We start from the raw sequence: 19,182 nt of genomic DNA, 5'->3' as shown, positions 1-19,182 counted from the left end.
ATAACATGAAATCAATAATAAATTTACGCAACAATCACATACTATTTAAAAATTCAACTATTAGTAAGAATAACTGCAACTGCCTTAATAAAAACAATTGTCTTTTACTCAATAATTGTATACCAAGAAACTATCACTTCGGATAACCTTTCAATAAAAAGATCATACACCGGTATTAGTGAAACACCTTTTAAACTGAGATACGCCAACCATTTAAAATCATTAAACGGTAATAATAAAAATCTGCGGTTAATTGGAAATAATTAGAATATGTGAAGCGTATAACCTGACAACAAGTTCATGCAAATTATGCTGCCAGGCATAAATCTCTGAGTTTCAACAATATATTTATATATAAATATATATATATATATATATATATATATATATATATATATATATATATATATATATATATATATATATATATATATATATATATATATATATATATATATTTATATATATATGGTCACATATATGCTTAATAAAGTACTATAGGCTCAAAAAAAAATTCATTTTGAGATTTCTTTATTAGAATAAAGATAAAATTATTTCTAAGAATGAATTATTTTTAAAAATAGTATTATTTATTATTCCGTGATAAAAAAAAAATAAAAAGAATAAATCTGTTTATAGTTTGATGGAGAGGTGCTACACAAGGCCGCTCTATGCTGACAAAAAAAAATACCCAGAAGCTACAGACAAAGCAGCAATTGTGTCACTAAAAGTTACTTTGTTATGCTGTCTTTGAAAGCATTGATTGATGGAGCGTTCACTGCTGTTTGGGAAAGTTCATTCCATAGGACAGCAACTCTATTTGAAAAAAAGTTATGTCGTTCTTCACAATTTCGCACAAGCTGGCGTTCTAGTTTTAGACTTTGCCCTCTCAAAATATACTTGGCTTTACTATTTGAAAGTTTTTGCGGGAAGAAAAAAACTGACAAGTTCGATTTGACGAGTGATTTTAATTTGCTCGATTAGGACAGGTGTTTAATAGATTTTTATTGGACAGGTGTTTAATAGATGATATTGTTTTTAATAGATGATATAATTTTTAATAGATGATGTTGTTATGTATTTAACCTTCAAAATAACAAATAAATTTAAAAAATTTTTAAAGACATTCTTTTCAATGATTTTTCCAAAACGTTTTCCTTTATAAAAAAAAGTCAGGGTGGGGAAGTGGTAAGGGCATTTGTTGCCCCTTGTGTTGTTGGCCCTGGAAAATGTTTTCATTTTTAACATCCCAACGTTATTGGGACTATAAATCCGCTTAAAATTTTAAAGCTCTAGCTATTTTGGAGAGCAGTAAAAATTAGTTACAAGATTTTGTAGCAAAAAAGTGGGCACGTACAATACAACCCTTCCCCGGGTCTTCGCCCCTGGAAACAATTTTAACATAGAAGCTCACCAGAACTATAGAAGCGTTGAAAGTTTCAAAGCTATAGTTAGTCTGAAAGGTAGTGATAAATTAATCGCAAGATTCAGTAAGAAATGACAACGGTCAAACAAACAAAGTTCAATTAAACTTTGTAATGGAACCAAATTTAGTACTAAGTTTTTATATATAAGAATATAAATAGTAAACCCCCATTTCTACTAACTAAAGGCAATAAACAACCGAAAGTCGGAAGTAAAACAAAGTCTGTTCTTTATATAAATATAAATATATATAAATACTGGCATAGAGACATGTTGCGGAGGGAGCGTTGCCCTTTCCCTTAAAACTAACTCAAAGTTTCAGTTTTTTCTATTTAGATTTTAGCCGTGTATACCAAATATATATGTATGTCAAATATATATGTATAAACTATTGAAGAATCATTTAACAACATTATTTTATTTAAATAATAAATAATAACATTTTTTGTATAACAGTTTAATATGAATGCTTTCGAGTGAGCATTCATTAAACTGTTATATTCCGAAGCGCATATTCCGAAACGTTCCTTTCGTAAGGAACTGTCTTGCAAGTATTCTTTTGCAATGATTTGTTTCGCAAGTTTCTTTTCGTAAAGGGTTGTTACGGAATTATTTTTAATTTTTTCGTATAGTGCGTTACGGAAGGTGAATTTGCGCATGTACGACTTCCGCAATTGCAACTTGAAATACGGAAGATAAAAATGCGAAAATTCGTAAGTTTTTGTTTACGGCGAACGAGGAGGCTGAATAAGTGCGAATATCATAACTGCGAATCTGCATAAGTGCGAAGCAGTTGCAAAGACTGGCATAAGTGCGAATTGGCATAAGTGCGAATTGGCATAAGTGCGAATTGGCATAAGTGCGAACTGGCATAAATAATAAATATATTTATATTATTTATAAAACTTAAACTAGGATAAAACAAAGGTTTAAACGATATCAACTATAAACTATAAACTAAAATATACAGTAACCATAACTTAGAATTTCTAGAAAAAATTAATATTTCCACTATAACAATTAACTATTAATTGTAACGCATTTATTTTCCGGTAAACGTCAACTAATTAATCACCTCAGAAACGTCAAAACACAATAATCAAAACAACGTACAGAACACTTAAAGGACACTTACCGTACACAGAACTGCACACTGAATCATATTCCACTCTGAAATTCACTTCTCAATACTGGACATCTGTCCGAATATGGTAATTTACCTTGCACTCTCTAGCACTTATGTAAAATATCTCTTCTCTTCCCTCAGAACTACAACATCCTGATGTGTTCCAAATAAGTAATGGAACTTTAATAGCTTCCACTGCGAAACAATAGCAAACAATAGCAAAATAATAATATTTACTGAGTATTTTTTTAAAATAAAAATATTCAAGAGTCCCCCACTAAGAAAAAGTTGAAAAATCTATTCAGTGCATTTATGCTACCGCCCTCTTATTCCAAAATTTTCAAATTTTTTCGGCGCACTTAGGCAAGTATGCACTTATGTAGATACTTGCAAATTTTATTGACTTATGCCAGTTCGCACTTATGCTAGTTTGCACTTATGCCAATGTTTGCAAGTTCTTTCGGCGCACTTATGCCAGTTCGCGCTTGTGCCAGTTCGCACTTATGCCAGTTTTTGCAACTGATTCGCACTTATGCCAGTTCGCACTTATGCCAATGTTTGCAAATTCTTTTGGCGCACTTATGCCAGTTCGCGCTTGTGCCAGTTCGCACTTATGCCAGTTTTTGCAATTGATTCGCACTTATGCCAGTTCGCACTTATGCTAGTTTGCACTTATGCCAATGTTTGCAAATTCTTTCGGCGCACTTATGACAGTTCGCGCTTGTGCCAGTTCGCAATTATGCCAGTTTTTGCAATTGATTCGCACTTATGCCAGTTCGCGCTTGTGCCAGTTCGCACTTATGCCAGTTTTTGCAATTGATTCGCACTTATGTTTGCAAATTCTTTTGGCGCACTTATGCCAGTTCGCACTTGTGCCAGTTCGCACTTATGCCAGTCGCACTTATGCAGATTCGCACTTATTCAGTCGCCCCCGGCGAACAACCCTAATTCAGAGCATCAGAGCATCATAAACGCAGGCTAACGGACCAAGAGTAAGTGAGTTTGAGGAACAACAGAAATAAATAAGAATTAAAGCCAGAAGTAGCCGAGTTAGAAAGAAAGCATAGAAAGCGGAAAGACATTAAATGCAATGTCTGTGCATGCACTGGATGTAAGAATATCCAATTAGACTAATATTATCGCATTAAATTTGCAACTAATATTAGTCTAATAGTGAAAATAAAAATAAACTAAAAATAACGGTCTTCTGAATTCTTGTGGCAGTAGACATTTTCTTAATCAGTGTAATGTATTCGATCATTATCAATCATAAAAACAATGGAGGGGGAGGAATCTAGTGCCCCCTAAAGCTAGGGGAACCGTTGACAGCCTTATCGTCAGAGCACTAAAACGTTTAGTTTTACATCAAAATTTAATTAACTACTGAAAATCCTTAAAATTTTGGCTAAATTTATTTTTTATTTAACTTCCTTGTGTAAAAATATATTCTTCGTACCGCTGGTGGGAGTCGAACCCACAACCTTTGAATTAGAAGTCCAACGCGCCACAGCGCCATTGCGCCACAGCGGCTTCGCTAAAATGGAATAAAAGTTAATACTTATTTTTAAGTAATTACAAAATTTAAATTTGTGAATCTACAGTAAAAATTAATGCATTTCGCAACAAAATAAAGTGCAAATCGTTTACGATTAGTAATTTGCTACTAATAGTTAATTCCTTTTTTTTTTTAATTCTATAAGTTTGCTGTTAATTTTCGTATTTGTATACAAATGGCCAGGACAAGAAAAAAACGTTTGATGATTTTCTTATCGCCAAGCCCCTAATAATTAGAAAATAAAATATATTTACATATGATCTGTTTAGCGGCACAACAACAGTTTAACCCTCTCGTAGATTTTTTTGAGATATTAAGGAAAGAAAAAAATGCGTTTTTTTGAAATTTTTTTTATTAGAAAAAATTTTTAAAAAAATACAAGATATAATGATAAAAAATAAATCATAAACCTTAAAATATGACGTAGAGTCGCCCAAAAGCTAATCAAATGAAAATGGCGGGTTTGTCGTTTGCTGCGTTAAACTAACCTTGCTGAATGTTAATTTAAAAAACGCATGGCCTGGAAATGGTATGATGCAAGGTTTTTTTTTTACATAAAACAATGGTACATGATGAAGTAGTTAAATTATAATTATGTTTAGTTACAGCAGGTGATTACGATTCGATATCAAACTTTACTGCATCAATCAAACGGAATATTTTATTTCTGCATAAAACCGCGGATCAAATGCTTAATTTAATAACTTCAAAGAATTTACTATTTGCAAGTATTTTATCCCCAAGGTTAATTAAATAAAGAAAAAGTATGATCTTTGGGTTGCTACACATATTAAAAACCGAATCCGAGAAAAAATATCCGCTTGGTATATCAACTGCTAAACTAAATTGATAAATAATAAACTTAAAAAAACGGCTGCCTTCTTAATCGTTTCCTAAAAGCTGATGTTTAAAGCAAAAAGAGCACACAAAAAAGAAATAATAGTAACATTGCTCTGAATAATTTCCATCTGAATAAACCTATGATGACAACTTGGGTTTTTATATTTCAGACATTATTAACTTACCAATTTAAATCCTTATAAATATTTTTTTCATTTACAAATTTCTTTCATAAATTCTTTAATTCTGGATTACAACTTACTCTCTAAAAATCAGCGAATTTTAGCTCGGTCTATAAAAAAACGGAAAAAAAATTACTTGCTAAAAAACTCTCGACCGATTTCACTAAAATCCTTTTTCCTGCAAAATAGTCAAAGCAATTGTTAAGAATAAAATCTTCAAGCACATTAACGATAATAGAATGCTCTCTGCAAATCAATACGGCTTTCTTCACCATAAACTGCGTGACTAATCTAATAGAGACTTTGATATTATTTCATCTTCTAGAGTATTTCACCAATTTATTGATGTAATCTCGATTTCGTCAAAGCGATGATTCTCAATACAGATTTATGTTAAAATTAAGATAATCCGGAATAAATGGGAAACAAAATAAAAAAGTATAATAAATCAATCCCTAACGTACGTAATTTAGGAGTCATTATTTCATGTAAAGCCAAGTGAAGCACACATTTTTGAGCAGTCCTTGTCCAAACCCTTACAAATTTTTATATTTATATATTTGACATTACCCATTAGCGTAACAACTGCAAAAAGATTCTTAAGCACGTTAAAACACGTTTAAGGACAACAATGGCGCAAATTATTTTGTTTGCACTAGACCTAATAACTACCGAAGCAGAAATAGCAGCTCAATTAAATTTAAAAGGTGTCATAGACCAATTTGCAGCTATACAGACAAGGAAAAACTTTCATTAGGACTTGTACTTACTGAACTTGCATTGTGTAACATACTGGTTCCTATTTAATTAAATCAAAATTGTTTTTTTAAAAATAAGGTTGTTTTTTTTTCATGCATAATTTTTGTCAAGAAAACAGAAGAGAGAGAGAGAGAGGGGGGGGTAGCAGACAAGTAATATACAAGTTATGCATATAATGTAGTTATCATTTCGTATATTGTATTTAGTTTTTTCTATTTTGGTATACAAATTTAAAAAATGCCTATCTTTGACATCTTCATACTAGTTATATAATTTTAAACGCACTTTTATACTCTTGAGCTTAGTGTTTAAAGTAAAAACGATGTATTTACTTAGTTTAACTTGTTACCTCAGTTTCGTTTCTTGCTAAAGATTTTTTTTATTTTTCTACCGTATCTACTCACCAACTAGGTCGTTAATTTTTTTCAGCATAATTTACTACATTATATATATATTTTACTGAAACTATAAAATATATATAGTAAAAAAACTTTTACTCTAAGTTACAACGCATCTGTTTTCATTTCAACGCATCAATTTTCATGTTAAGCTTCTCCCATCCAAACACTCAAAAGTTTAATGTTATAAAAAGATTTGAAATTATTTTAAGTTTATTGCTTTATTCCGAGTATTATATACTTTTTTATTTTTTTATATGAAGTACATTTTTTTATTCAAAACGAATTTATAAAGAATTCATTATCTTCTATTTATCGCCATTAATTTGAGAAAATCTGTCTCCGGACCTTGATACATAAAAAAACATAGCGTAAAAAAAAAACCAATCATGCGGAAGCTTCTATTAAAGCTGATTTCAAAACAAGCAAATGAGTTGAGATTTATTTCAAATTAAAATGTTTTTTTAGGTATCTCACAGAATTTCCCATACATTTTTTAATTTTCTACCGGAAACGAATTTTTAAAAATACTTTCTTTCTTTAAACTAGATGAAAGATTTTTTAATCACAAAACTTTGATTATACTTGTTGAGTAGTTAAACCGTGCGTGCTTATCTCTAACGTCAGTTAAGTACTAACAATGCCGAATTCAAGCAAAGTGCATGCTTGATATCAGCTTTGTGAGTTAATAAAATTCATAAAAGTAACATAGAAAACTACTCATTAATATGAAGAACCGATTATCATATTCAGAGAGGTAAAATAAAATCTTCGTAAGAAAAGAAATTTTTATTAAAGTGTTGTTAAAAAAATATACTCAGATTAGTTTTCTTACGTAATCGAATTTAATGAGAGCTAGATAAAAAAAGAATATAAGAAAGTTTTATTTACGAAGAACATTAAAAAAAAGAATCTTGTTTAAAATAAACCAAAATTTTATTTTAGGATGTTTTGCTTATTTCTAATGCATAGCGTCGTGCTGGTGGTACACGGATCATTGCTTACCGACTACATTGAAAAACATCGACACATTTCAGGTTATTTTTAAAATTAATGGCCATAGCTTTTATATAAAAATATTGTACATGCTTTATCTATAACAATTATATATTTTAACCAAGAAAATTCTAACATTGTATAGGTCAAGCATATAGACGTCAGCTTCTTGGTTGTAATGAGAAATGCTCACCTGCTTTTTGCACAAAAGATTGCCCTGCTGCTTGTTGTATAATTCTTCTTTTACCTCCTGCTCCTCCAGCGGGACCTCCTGGTCCTCCAGGTATAAATGGACTTATGGGACCACAAGGACCTACCGGGCCTATGGGTCCTCCTGGTGCACCTGGAGCACCAGGTCTCCCAGGACCGCCGGGACCACCTGGAGCGCCTGCTGGTCCACCTGGAACACCAGGATTGCCTGGTCCACCAGGAAAACCAGGAAATCCTGGTCCACCAGGAGCTCCAGGGGCTCCTGGAACTCCAGGTACGCCAGGATTACCCGGTCCTCCAGCTGCTCCACCTCCAGCCCCAATGTGTCCAGAAGATTGCATGACACATTGCACTTTATCGTGCCATCCTGCTTGCTGTCCATTCAGATAACTCGTGCGTTTAGAGAGATAAGTCCTGATAAGCTAGAACACTTTTTAAAACTCGTTAAGCTGTTATTTTTAATTAATGGCTTTTTTAACCCGAATTGTAAACTAGTTCAAAATATTAATATGTAAATAATTCTAATTTTTATATATTTGTATTGGAAATGATACGTATTATCAATATATAAATGCAAATAACATATAGATACGTTTTTTATTCTAACAACCCTTGTAACAATAACCAAAGATAACAAATACAATGAATGCATAGCTTCGCAAATTTAACTCTATCCTAAACCATCAAATGTTTTTTATGTGCAACGCACATTAAAAAAATATAAATAACAATATTATGTCAGAATTGATCCTAAATAGTCTTTAACCTCTGATGGAGTAAGTTTACGAAAACCATTTTTATTACATATTCCGACTTCAATATTATCCTCTGTCATTTGACCTTCAAAACCTTCCTGTAAAAAAAAATCAAAAAAAATCAAATAACACTAATGACTGTAGGATGGTACTTACAGCAACATTTATTTTAACATCTTTTTACACCCCTTGTATTTAAAAATGCTCTATATGTTAAAATAACACTAAATTGAAAAAAATAGCTTTTAATTATCAATTATTTAAAAAAATATTTATTGAAGTGCCACATGGTCCTGGAAGATTTGATGGGTCCCTAATAATAATTTAATAATTATTATTAAAAATTAAACAAAAGCAAAACCATATAAATTTTTTTAAAAACTTATTTTATAAGAGCATTTCCACAGAAAGAAAAACTATTAAATTTCTTCTTTTTTTTTCAATCGTATGTTTAAAAAAACAAAATCTAAACGAATAATTTTATATAAAACAAAAAGAATTATTTTTAAAAGTTTTATATAATTTTGCTTCTTTTGAGAACTAGATTAATATAAAAATATAAAACCAGATAATATTAGAAACCCATCAAATTCTTCAGGTGGCCTCTGAAGAGGCCACCTTAAAAACATGTTTTAAAAGCTAATTCCTTCAATCTGATGTTGTTTTACTATAAAGAACACATAAAGGTGTTACATTTTTTTAATGATGCTTTAACTATCATCATAATTGACACCAACATAACAACAACATAACAACAACATACTTTGAGAGTTAATATGGCTGTGTGAACTGCATCTTCCAGCTCCATTGTCTCATTGTATCTAAAAACAATTAACTAGATTAGCTTACAATAATACAACAAACTATTTGAATAAACACTAAGTAAAAGATCAACTTGAGAACCAACCTTTTTTCAAGAAATGTTTTGCCATTTACAAAGTTTTTACCAACAGCTGTAGCTTTCCATCCAAAATAAGCTCCAGATGGATCACATTGGTAAAGAGACGGAACATCATCATCCCAACCACATATTAAAAGAGATACTCCAAATGGACGAACACCTCTTATAAAAAAGAAAAGAATTTTTATATTAGCAAACAAATGTCACAAAAATATCTTAAAACATTGATATTACGATATTCATACCCCGACTGTGTATACTCTTGCATAACATTGGCAACTTTTTGTACTAGTTGCGTTGTAGGAATAGGCTCACCATATTGTAACTTGTAATTAACACTTATTCTGCGAGCTTCTGAAACAAGCAATCTAATGAAAAAATTTCATAAAGTTTATGTTTACAATGATATTTACTTATATATACTATCATATTTGATAGACAATTTATTTTTTAAAATTCTTTAGGATTCTTGACCTTTTTTTGTTTCTAATATAAATTGCTCATTCAATAACTCAAACATTTGAATATTTAAAATATTTTGAGTTGACAAGTTTTTGCTTAATACATTTTGATTTTAAACTACATATTTTTTTAATAAATATATACAATTTCAAACAAAAACTAACATTAAATTTAATTTTTTAATTACAAAATTAAAAATAAAATTTTTTAACTTCATAAAAAAAAATTATAACCTAAAATCTGGTCCCATACCACTATAGACAATACCAATATGATTAGTAACCATTTCTATCTAAATAAATAATACAAATATCTGTTTCTTTTAAATATGCAATCTAAAGTTCATAATTTTATACAAATAACTTAAATCTTTTCATTATTTTTACCATATAAAATGATTTACTTTTATATTATTTACATTGTGGTATATACTATATTTTTATGACAAATACATACTTTATGTGACTCTTATTTACACTATGGTAGATAATTTTTCATCTTATTTACATTATGAAAGATATTACATACTTTTTTTGATAACTTAAAATTTTTATATAAACTAATAGCAACATGAAGAAAACTGTAAATAAACTTTATAGCAAATATTAAAATGGTACATAATTTCCAAAATATTAACTGAAGCAAGTTGGAAACATGTGCTATCAGGTTTTTTCTAGAAAGTTCTTTCTAAAAAAAAAGAGAAAGGGTTCTTGATAAAAAAAAGTCAGGGGTGATGGAATTTAGCACGTGTCCACCAGCTCTAGGTATCGTTAGTCCTGGAAACAATTTTAACATATGCTGTAATCAGAACTATGCTAATACTGAAAGTTGCAGAGCTTTAGTTAGTCTGAAAGGTAGTAATCAATCTCAAGATTTCCATGACAAATAAAAAGTTGTAAAAATGATTTTTATAAGATATTTGTAAAGTAAAGCAACAAATTTGTTAAAGAAATTCAATTTGAAACATCTTATTAATACTTGTAATATGTCAATACATCATGACAAATGACCATTTATTATGACAAATTATGAAAATTTATTTCAATTTAGACTACAATTTAAATAAACTGAAATTTATTGTATTAACCATATGCTAAATATAAACATTGTTCTCAAAATTTGGTAATAAATACAAAATTAAAAAAAAAAAAAAAAACTAATATACTTTTGATATTGTCTTCTCATCAAATAAAATAGACTTTTGTTTCTTTTCAGCTGCAATAACAACTCCATTTACAGCTTAAGTGATAAAAAGTAAAATATCAGTATACTGTGTAGAAGAATCATTAAAAAATTGAATTTTAATGACACAATTAAAATAATTAATATTGATGTTTATGTTAATTAAACAATTTTAATGTTAATTATTTTTAAATAAACGCTACTTATAGAGTATGTTTTTAATTTTTTATTACATTTATATTTAAAGTCATTCATAATATAAAATAAAACTTTTATTCTATTGCCTAAAGTGCCAAGAATTTAGTATCACATTAAATAGTTAATTTTAGAGTTCCTCATAAAATTATTACACCTTTGATTCCAACTGATGGTCCTCCTGCAGATACAGCCGCTAACGCATATTCTATTTGAACTAACTTTCCAGATGGGCTAAAAAACCAAAACAATGTTTATAAAAGTTAATGACATGAAAATTGTTATCTATTGATAACATAATTTTATGAATATTATTTTTATTTAGACTTTTAAGTGTGTTTATATATATATATTATATATTTTTTTTTTTTTTTTAAACATCTTCGCTTCCAACAAGGCTGCAAGCAGCCACTAATTAAAGTTGGAAGTTACTGTAAGAGAAAAGATGAAGATTGTAGAGCAAGATAACGATTGACGGACGATTTAAAAGATTGCAAATTATATGAATCAGGAAAGCAAGATGAAGGAAGCGAATTCCAAAGAGCTGATGTTCGAGGAAAAAAACTAGACGAATAAGCGTTTTTGGAGCACTTAGGAACAGTCACAGAAAAAGGATGACACTTAATTGAATGACGAGTAACACGAGAATGAATTTTAGTAGATGGCACAAGAGACGTTAGCTCTTTCGAGCAGTGCCCATTATAGTATTTGTAGAAAAGAGAAAGAGAAGCAACATTACGACGATGTGATAATGGTTGAAGGTTGGCTGCAAGAGCAGGTCCAACTATGTTTACAATGCGTTTTTGCACCTTGTCTAAAAGAGAAAGGGCATCATTAGAAGATCCGCCCCAGATATGGCAACAGTATTCCATACAAGGCCGGATTTGAGATTTATAGAGGTAGAGAATAGAATCCAGAGTAAGAAAGTGGCGAGCTCGATAAAGAGATGCAACCTTAGCAGATGCTAATTTTGCAACCGATTTGATATATGGTTTCCAAGAAAGATTGGAAGTAAGAGTTAATCCTAGAAGATGAAGAGTAGGTGACTCATCGAGTACATCACCGTTCATAAATATAGGAAGATCTAAATTATTGCGATAACGATTGGCTGAAAAAAATTGAGTTTTATCTGAATTAAAGTTCACCAGCCACTGTGAGCCCCATGCTGTAGCAGAAGTGAGATCCTTTTCAAGCTCAAATGCCCCCTCCAGGCAATCAGAGGGTGTTGGTTTCTTATCACGACAAGAATAAATGGTAGAATCATCAGCAAACAATGCCACCTTAGATGTGAGAATATCTGGAAGATCGTTAATGTAAATTAAAAAGAGTATAGGGCCAAGGATAGAACCTTGAGGAACCCCTGAAGTTACAGAATAAGAAGAAGAGTGTTGTCCATCGAGGACAACTTTTATGCTACGATTGGAAAGGAAGGATTCAATGATCTTAAAGATGTTGCCGGATACACCATAAGAAGAAAGCTTATGGAGAAGACCAGCATGCCAAACTTTATCAAACGCTTTTGAAATGTCAAGAGCGATGGCCTTAACCTCTCCACCTTCATCTAATGCACGATAAAACCTGTCAGTTATTACTGTTAGCAAATCAGCTGTAGAACGAGAAGATCGAAATCCATATTGATGGTCAGAAAGTAAGTTATTAGATTCAAGATGAGAAATTAAGTGTTTGTTAATTAAAGATTCAAAAACCTTGCTTATGATAGGAAGAAGACTTATGGGACGGTAGTTAGACGAATCAGATCGCTCCCCAGAATTTTTGAAGATAGGGATAACAGATGCGGCTTTCCAGCAGGCTGGAAAACAAGACTCTGATAAGCACTTGTTGATATATATATATATTATATATATATATTTTGTATATATATTGTGTATATATATATATATATATATATATATATATATATACAACCCTCGGAATTAGGAAAAATGAAGTCGGAAATTAATTGCCGACCTCAGACTATTAGAGGTCAGCATCAGGTCAGAAAAAAATATTTGACATCAAAGGATTAATATAAAACATAGAAATGAGGTTGGCGAATTTTTGCCGACCTCAAACACTTTGAGATCGGCATTTAGGTTGGTATTGCAAATACCGACCCTAATTCCGAGGGCTGTACATATATATGAGTCATTCCATGCCAACTATACTAAGGTCCAACATGAGCCCCCTCAGATTTCGATGAAACTTGTTGGGTTTGTTAATATCAATGAGAAAAGCAATTCCTGAAAATTTCAGCATAAAATCTTTTGTGGTTCATGAGATATGGTCAAACAAAATTTCAGAAAACTTTGTAGTTTTTTTTATTGTATACAACTCTAGACTTACTTTAATAAAGATTTGACATTTAATTCTTGAATGTCACATTTTTTACATAATGGATACCTAAAAAACCGAAAAAACTGTTTTGCAAGTATAAAAAGTTGATTTTTGATGAGCCAATATACAAAACCTGCAGTTTAAGAAGTGAAAAGAAATATTTTTTTAGTTTCTATATATGGTAGGCTTCTAAATTTTTAGAAATTTGCTGATAAGATACAATTCAGTAAAAAATTATAGATCTCTAAAAATGGCTGCGGCTAAAACTTAGTAAAATGTGCCTCCACTTCAAACCACCAGTAACCTAGGATCAACACCGGTTTTAATAAGATTTTTTTTTTCTTCTAATTTAATAGACTTTATTACAGTGATTTCAGAAAAAAATATAGTGGGTTATCATGGGGAAGTTACAAAATCAGAACAATGAAATTTACCCAGAATGCATTAAAACAATAAATATAAAGTTATTGTTGTACTTTAGTTTGTATTATATATTGTAATACAAAGTTTGTTTGAATTTAAAAGTATTTCATAATCAGTACTAGAAATAAGTCTATATGAAGTGCTTTTATGCCCAAACACACCACTAAACATACACATATAAAAACTGAAATTTAGTTTTTAATGCTTTCATATAAAGCTTATTAGTAGCCTATTAGGTGAAACTGAAATGAAAGTCTTTAAGTCTAATTTACCTAATATTTAATAACATGACTAAAAGTTTTATAATATTTTTCCAATAAAGTCACTATTCCACCCTTTCCCATAAATTTGATTTATTTGATTATCATTTTCAAATTTAGATTTCAATTTATACCAAGTTATAAGAGTTGACTTGTCAACACAATGCAAAAGTTGATTATGCAATAAAGAATATTATTATGTAATAAACAATCAATATAAACATTGATTTTTTTAGCAAAAAACTATGTATAAAACGTACTTATTAAATTACTGTAACAAGCTACGTTTGTTACAGTTATTTAATTATGTTACTTATACTATTGTACAATGTAATAATTCAGTTTTTTCTTGAGCTGATAGTTCATACTAATTTTGCATAAAACGTGTGTTATTGGAACGCAGCAAATATCTTCTTTATGTGGCTAAGTAAATAAGTTTAAGGAAATAGACTACTTCATGAACTTGACAAAAACATCTTAATTTTCTTTAGATATTTCCACAATATTGCCTAAAAACAATTTTGCATCATAAATACATGCTATATTAATTCCTGGTGAAGAGAAGCAAGTGGAGCTATATGCTGTATTTTAGGTACATTTATATTAGTATACATATTGTCAAATAACACCTGTCTTGTCTGTATAGTAGATAATGATTGTGGTATAAAACAATGGTGATTTTTGTTCCCGGAATTGTTGAACAAGTAGCATAACATTCTTCTAATTTAAACTTTATGCAATGTAATTACATCATTTGAAATGTATTGAAAATATAATCCTTTAATATTTTGTCTACATCAATCATATGTTTTCTCAGGTGAATTGATAGGATCTGTAAGTGATTGTAAACCGGCCATAGCTATAAGTCTTTTGACAAAGCCCCCAATATTTTTTTCTGAAATCACTGTAATAAAGTCTATTAAATTAGAAGAAAAAAAAATCTTATTAAAACCGGTGTTGATCCTAGGTTACTGGTGGTTTGAAGTGGAGGCACATTTTACTAAGTTTTAGCCGCAGCCATTTTTAGAGATCTATAATTTTTTACTGAATTGTATCTTATCAGCAAATTTCTAAAAATTTAGAAGCCTACCATATATAGAAACTAAAAAAATATTTCTTTTCACTTCTTAAACTGCAGGTTTTGTATATTGGCTCATCAAAAATCAACTTTTTATACTTGCAAAACAGTTTTTTCGGTTTTTTAGGTATCCATTATGTAAAAAATGTGACATTCAAGAATTAAATGTCAAATCTTTATTAAAGTAAGTCTAGAGTTGTATACAATAAAAAAAACTACAAAGTTTTCTGAAATTTTGTTTGACCATATCTCATGAACCACAAAAGATTTTATGCTGAAATTTTCAGGAATTGCTTTTCTCATTGATATTAACAAACCCAACAAGTTTCATCAAAATCTGAGGTGGTCCATGTTGAAATCCTAAAACTTTGGTTCATATATATATATATATATATATATATATATATATATATATATATATATATATATATATATATATATATATATATATATATATATATATATATATATATACATATATATATATATGTATATATATATATATATATATATATATATATATATATATATATATATATATATATATATATACATGTATATACACACACACATATACATATGATAACACACATATACATATGATAAATGGTGTACACACACATATATATATGATAAATGGCATAACAAACACACACATATATATATGAAAAATGGCGTAACACATATACATATGATAAATGGCACACACACATATACATATGATAAATGGCGTAATATTGTTATCTGCAACCTGTATCATAAATTTCTATTTATTTTGTTTATTCTTGGCCATGAAGATGGTTTAAACATCAAACTGATTGGGTTAAAATGCATTTTTTATTCACAGAATCGTTGCACGACCTAAAATTTCTCAAGAGCTCTTAATAAATTATATTTAATCAAATGAGTGACACCAAGGTAATGATAATAAAAATAAAAAGAACAATAACTTTTTTTAAACAAACTTATTCTAACCAAGGCTGCAAGCAAATACTATTTAATTTGGAAGTTAACAGAAAACAAAGAAGAGACTTGAATAGAATAAAATTTAAGAAGATTTAAAAAACTTTAAATTGAATAAGTCATTAAAACATAAAGATAGAAAAAAATTTAATGTTTAAGAAAAAACTATATAAAAGTTTTTCAGCATGAAGGAACAGTTACTCTGGAAGAATGCAACATTGCTGAATGATGAGTCTTTGTCACATCCTTTTATTGTAACTGATCCTTTTACTGTATTGTGTATTCATAATGATTGAGTTTAGCTTGATGGAACAAATGATAGCTCGCTTAAGCAGCAACCATTGTAGTATTTGAGATAAAGAGAAGTAACATTAGTAGATACTAACTTTGCAATGGATTATATATATGGTTTTCAAGAAAGGTCAGAAAGAAATGATAATCTAAAAAGACAAAGTGCTGAGGACTTAGTCATTTCATCAATATAGGAATATCAACAATATTGTGATAACTATTAGCAGTAAATAACTGACTTTTGTTTGGGTTAAAATTTACCAGCCACATGAGTAACAACCTATTTCAGAAGAGTGATCAGATTAAAGATTTGACTGTTTGTTTTAAGTGATCAAAAATAATCATTTTTTATCATGAGCAAATAAAGACATTTTAAAGGAAATATTATCAGACAGGGGCTATTCTAGTTAAATAATTTGGAAAACCAATTTTTAAATCTGTAGAGTTTTAGTCTAAAAAATGATAGATTTAAGATTATAGTCTGAATCTAAAAAAAGAAAAATTCACATATATACAAACACCTTCACTAAAATGAAAGTTTAGCTGCCAAATTTGCAAATTTTTTTTCTGCCTCTGATAAATTTGACTTAAAGAAAGTTAAGCTAATGAGCCATGTAAAAATGTCACTTTTAATAAAACACTTTGTATTAGGTTTGACATAATATTTATATATTTTGATCAATTTAATTTATGAAATGAATAATATTTTCTGCAGAAAAAAATCAATATAACCAAAATAATAATAATCGAAATTAGAAATTCTTGGAATAATAAATGTCCTTCATAGGTAGATACAAACATTCCTAACCAAACCAAAATGCTCAATGAAACAATTTTAATAAATAAACTTATATTTTTTATTAAAAAAATTAGTTACAAATACAACATTAAACTTTTAAATAAATAGAATTACCTAAATGTAGTTAGACTAAAACTGTATCTTTCAGATTGCATATTTGTTACTTGATTATATCAAAAGTAATCATAAAATCATAAAAACGAATGTTTTTATACAAAGACGTTGGAATCAGTTAGTATAGCCAAGCCGAAAACAGCATCTTGTTTTGGACATTTAAAAAAACGATTAGTCAGCAATAATCAAGAAATAACAGATTACGACCATAAATTTATACCTTAATTTTTAGATTTAAATAATTCTACATTGTTTTTACGATTACATTTTATAACATAAGTACAATTTTTTTAAAACACACGTGATTTAAATAATATTAGTTTGTTATAATATTTCATTTTATCTCTTGGGTGCTGGACCGTCACAAGGAGATCTTAAAAGTGGTGGGGGAGGGGAAGAGAAGTACTTATTTTATGCCGACGAAGGCCAAGAAAAACTTTTTTGCCAACTAAGATTAAAAAAAAAAAAAAGAAATCTTTAACTGACATTTGCCAATTGCCAACTACAGATCCAATATTGCCGACTCCAGTGTCCAATATGCCAACTTGTACATTTAGTAGGGGGGCTAGAGACACCCTTTTCCCCTCGGAACGCCTCTGCTTGGGTGACAAGAAATGAAAGGCAATATCATTAACACAAAACTTTGTATGTTCATTGCTTAGAATAGCTTAAACAGCCTCTTTAATATCATTTATCAAAATAAAGTAAAAATAGTTTAAAATATATGACCATCAAACAGTTTAAAATATAATGACCATCAAACACCGCATATCTTAAACAGTTCAAAAATAATATCAAACAACGTTTATCTCTTTAAAAAGACTCCAAATAAAATATTCAAAAAATGTTTATTAGTTTTTGACATTTAATAATGAATTTATTTACAATCTCACCCAAATAAATTTATTTACATTATCACCCAAATAAAGTTTATTAGTTTTTAGTAGTTTTTTGCTTTAGATTTTCTTAAGTGTTAAAACGACAAATGGATTGCAGATGATTTTACCACCTTTACTTTTTTATCAACTTGAGAATATTTTTTTTAATCAGGCATCTGTTATTATTGCAATTGATATCTTTTTATTATTATTAATAATGTTAATGCTATTATCAATATATACACAATATATAATAACTTTGTTGATCAAAAATATAATTTAAAATTAACTTCAAAATCAAATAAATACCGCGGACCTAATGTATGAAAAAAATGTCCAGTTTTTGTCAAGAAAAACAAGGCTACATCAGTGCAAATTAAGAATGAATCAAAACGATTTTTATTATTCGTCTATCTGAAAATATCCGACTTTAAAAGTTTCTTTTAAAGAAAGCTCAAGCAAATAAAAACAGATTTAAATATATCAATGAAGTTTAAGTGATGGTGTTAAAAAATCATATACTGATTATGTTAATAACGAATTTTGTTTTATTATTATTCAAGAATTTATTTTCTTATATTTTTAAACCATTTTAGCAATTATAAGCATTTGAACACTATTATTTGTTATTTTGTATTTCTTTACTTTCTTGTGGTCTGAAACTCGGAGTTGCGCAGGCCTAGATTAACCATTAGGCAAACAAGGCATTTGCCTTGGGCACCAAGCGTTTGGGGGAACCACAATTCTTTAAGAAATATTTTTTTTAAACAAATTTAAGTTCAGAAACAACTGAAAGTAGAACAAGAGCTATGAAAATGAAGAAATACATTATAATAAAAATTCACATTCAAGTTTGATAAAATCTTGAATGCTTAAAAATTATGCTATGAATGAGCCGGTTTTTTCTATTTAGCTTTTTTTAAAACTAATTATTTTTTTCGCGCTTTAATGACTTTTTTTTGCGCTTTAACGACACTTGAGGATATTTTTTTATTAACAACGTGAAACTATTATTAAAGCTGTTCTATCATTTGTTTTATCATTTTTATTGATTCT

General features: G+C 29.1%; 2 protein-coding genes and 1 non-coding gene across 3 annotated transcripts; 1 reads left to right on the top strand and 2 right to left on the bottom strand.

Annotated features, from left to right (window-relative positions):
- Nucleotides 1–4,004: 4,004 nt before the first annotated feature.
- On the bottom strand, nucleotides 4,005–4,081 carry trnar-ucu (transfer RNA arginine (anticodon UCU)). The gene has a single exon. It is a non-coding gene; the product is annotated as a tRNA-Arg (tRNA).
- A 2,803-nt stretch (nucleotides 4,082–6,884) lies between these two features.
- On the top strand, nucleotides 6,885–8,076 carry LOC101235420 (cuticle collagen 34). Its single transcript, XM_065810365.1, has 3 exons — nucleotides 6,885–7,042; nucleotides 7,231–7,322; nucleotides 7,427–8,076. The coding sequence occupies exons 1-3, from the start codon at nucleotides 7,014–7,016 to the stop codon at nucleotides 7,879–7,881; spliced, it is 576 nt and encodes a 191-aa protein (XP_065666437.1). The 5' UTR covers nucleotides 6,885–7,013; the 3' UTR covers nucleotides 7,882–8,076.
- LOC100209532 (proteasome subunit alpha type-2) lies at nucleotides 8,075–17,529 on the bottom strand. Its single transcript, XM_065810364.1, has 8 exons — nucleotides 17,249–17,529; nucleotides 11,144–11,220; nucleotides 10,775–10,848; nucleotides 9,843–9,901; nucleotides 9,393–9,515; nucleotides 9,154–9,309; nucleotides 9,010–9,067; nucleotides 8,075–8,344 (listed from the first exon to the last, which is right to left on the bottom strand). Exons 1-8 carry the CDS (start codon nucleotides 17,287–17,289, stop codon nucleotides 8,225–8,227), a joined length of 708 nt encoding a protein of 235 aa, XP_065666436.1. The 5' UTR covers nucleotides 17,290–17,529; the 3' UTR covers nucleotides 8,075–8,224.
- Nucleotides 17,530–19,182: the final 1,653 nt, after the last annotated feature.

The sequence above is a fragment of the Hydra vulgaris genome, chromosome 11 (genome assembly GCF_038396675.1).
Source record: "Hydra vulgaris chromosome 11, alternate assembly HydraT2T_AEP".
Lineage (NCBI taxonomy): Eukaryota > Metazoa > Cnidaria > Hydrozoa > Anthoathecata > Hydridae > Hydra > Hydra vulgaris.
The sequence above is the reverse complement of the archived record's forward strand: the minus strand, read 5'-3'. Positions and strand labels throughout refer to the sequence as shown.

Coding starts and splice junctions, on each gene's coding strand:
- LOC101235420 (XM_065810365.1), top strand. CDS start 7,014: ATGAAGAACCGATTATCATATTCAGAGAG. Junction 7,043..7,230: donor CGATTATCATATTCAGAGAG/GTAAAATAAAAT, acceptor ATTTTATTTTAG/GATGTTTTGCTTATTTCTAA. Junction 7,323..7,426: donor AAAACATCGACACATTTCAG/GTTATTTTTAAA, acceptor AACATTGTATAG/GTCAAGCATATAGACGTCAG.
- LOC100209532 (XM_065810364.1), bottom strand. CDS start 17,289: ATGCAATCTGAAAGATACAGTTTTAGTCTAACTACATTTAG. Junction 9,516..9,842: donor GGTATGGGACCAGATTTTAG/GTTATAATTTTT, acceptor TTTTTTCATTAG/ATTGCTTGTTTCAGAAGCTC. Junction 8,345..9,009: donor CAGCCATATTAACTCTCAAA/GTATGTTGTTGT, acceptor TTTTTTTTACAG/GAAGGTTTTGAAGGTCAAAT.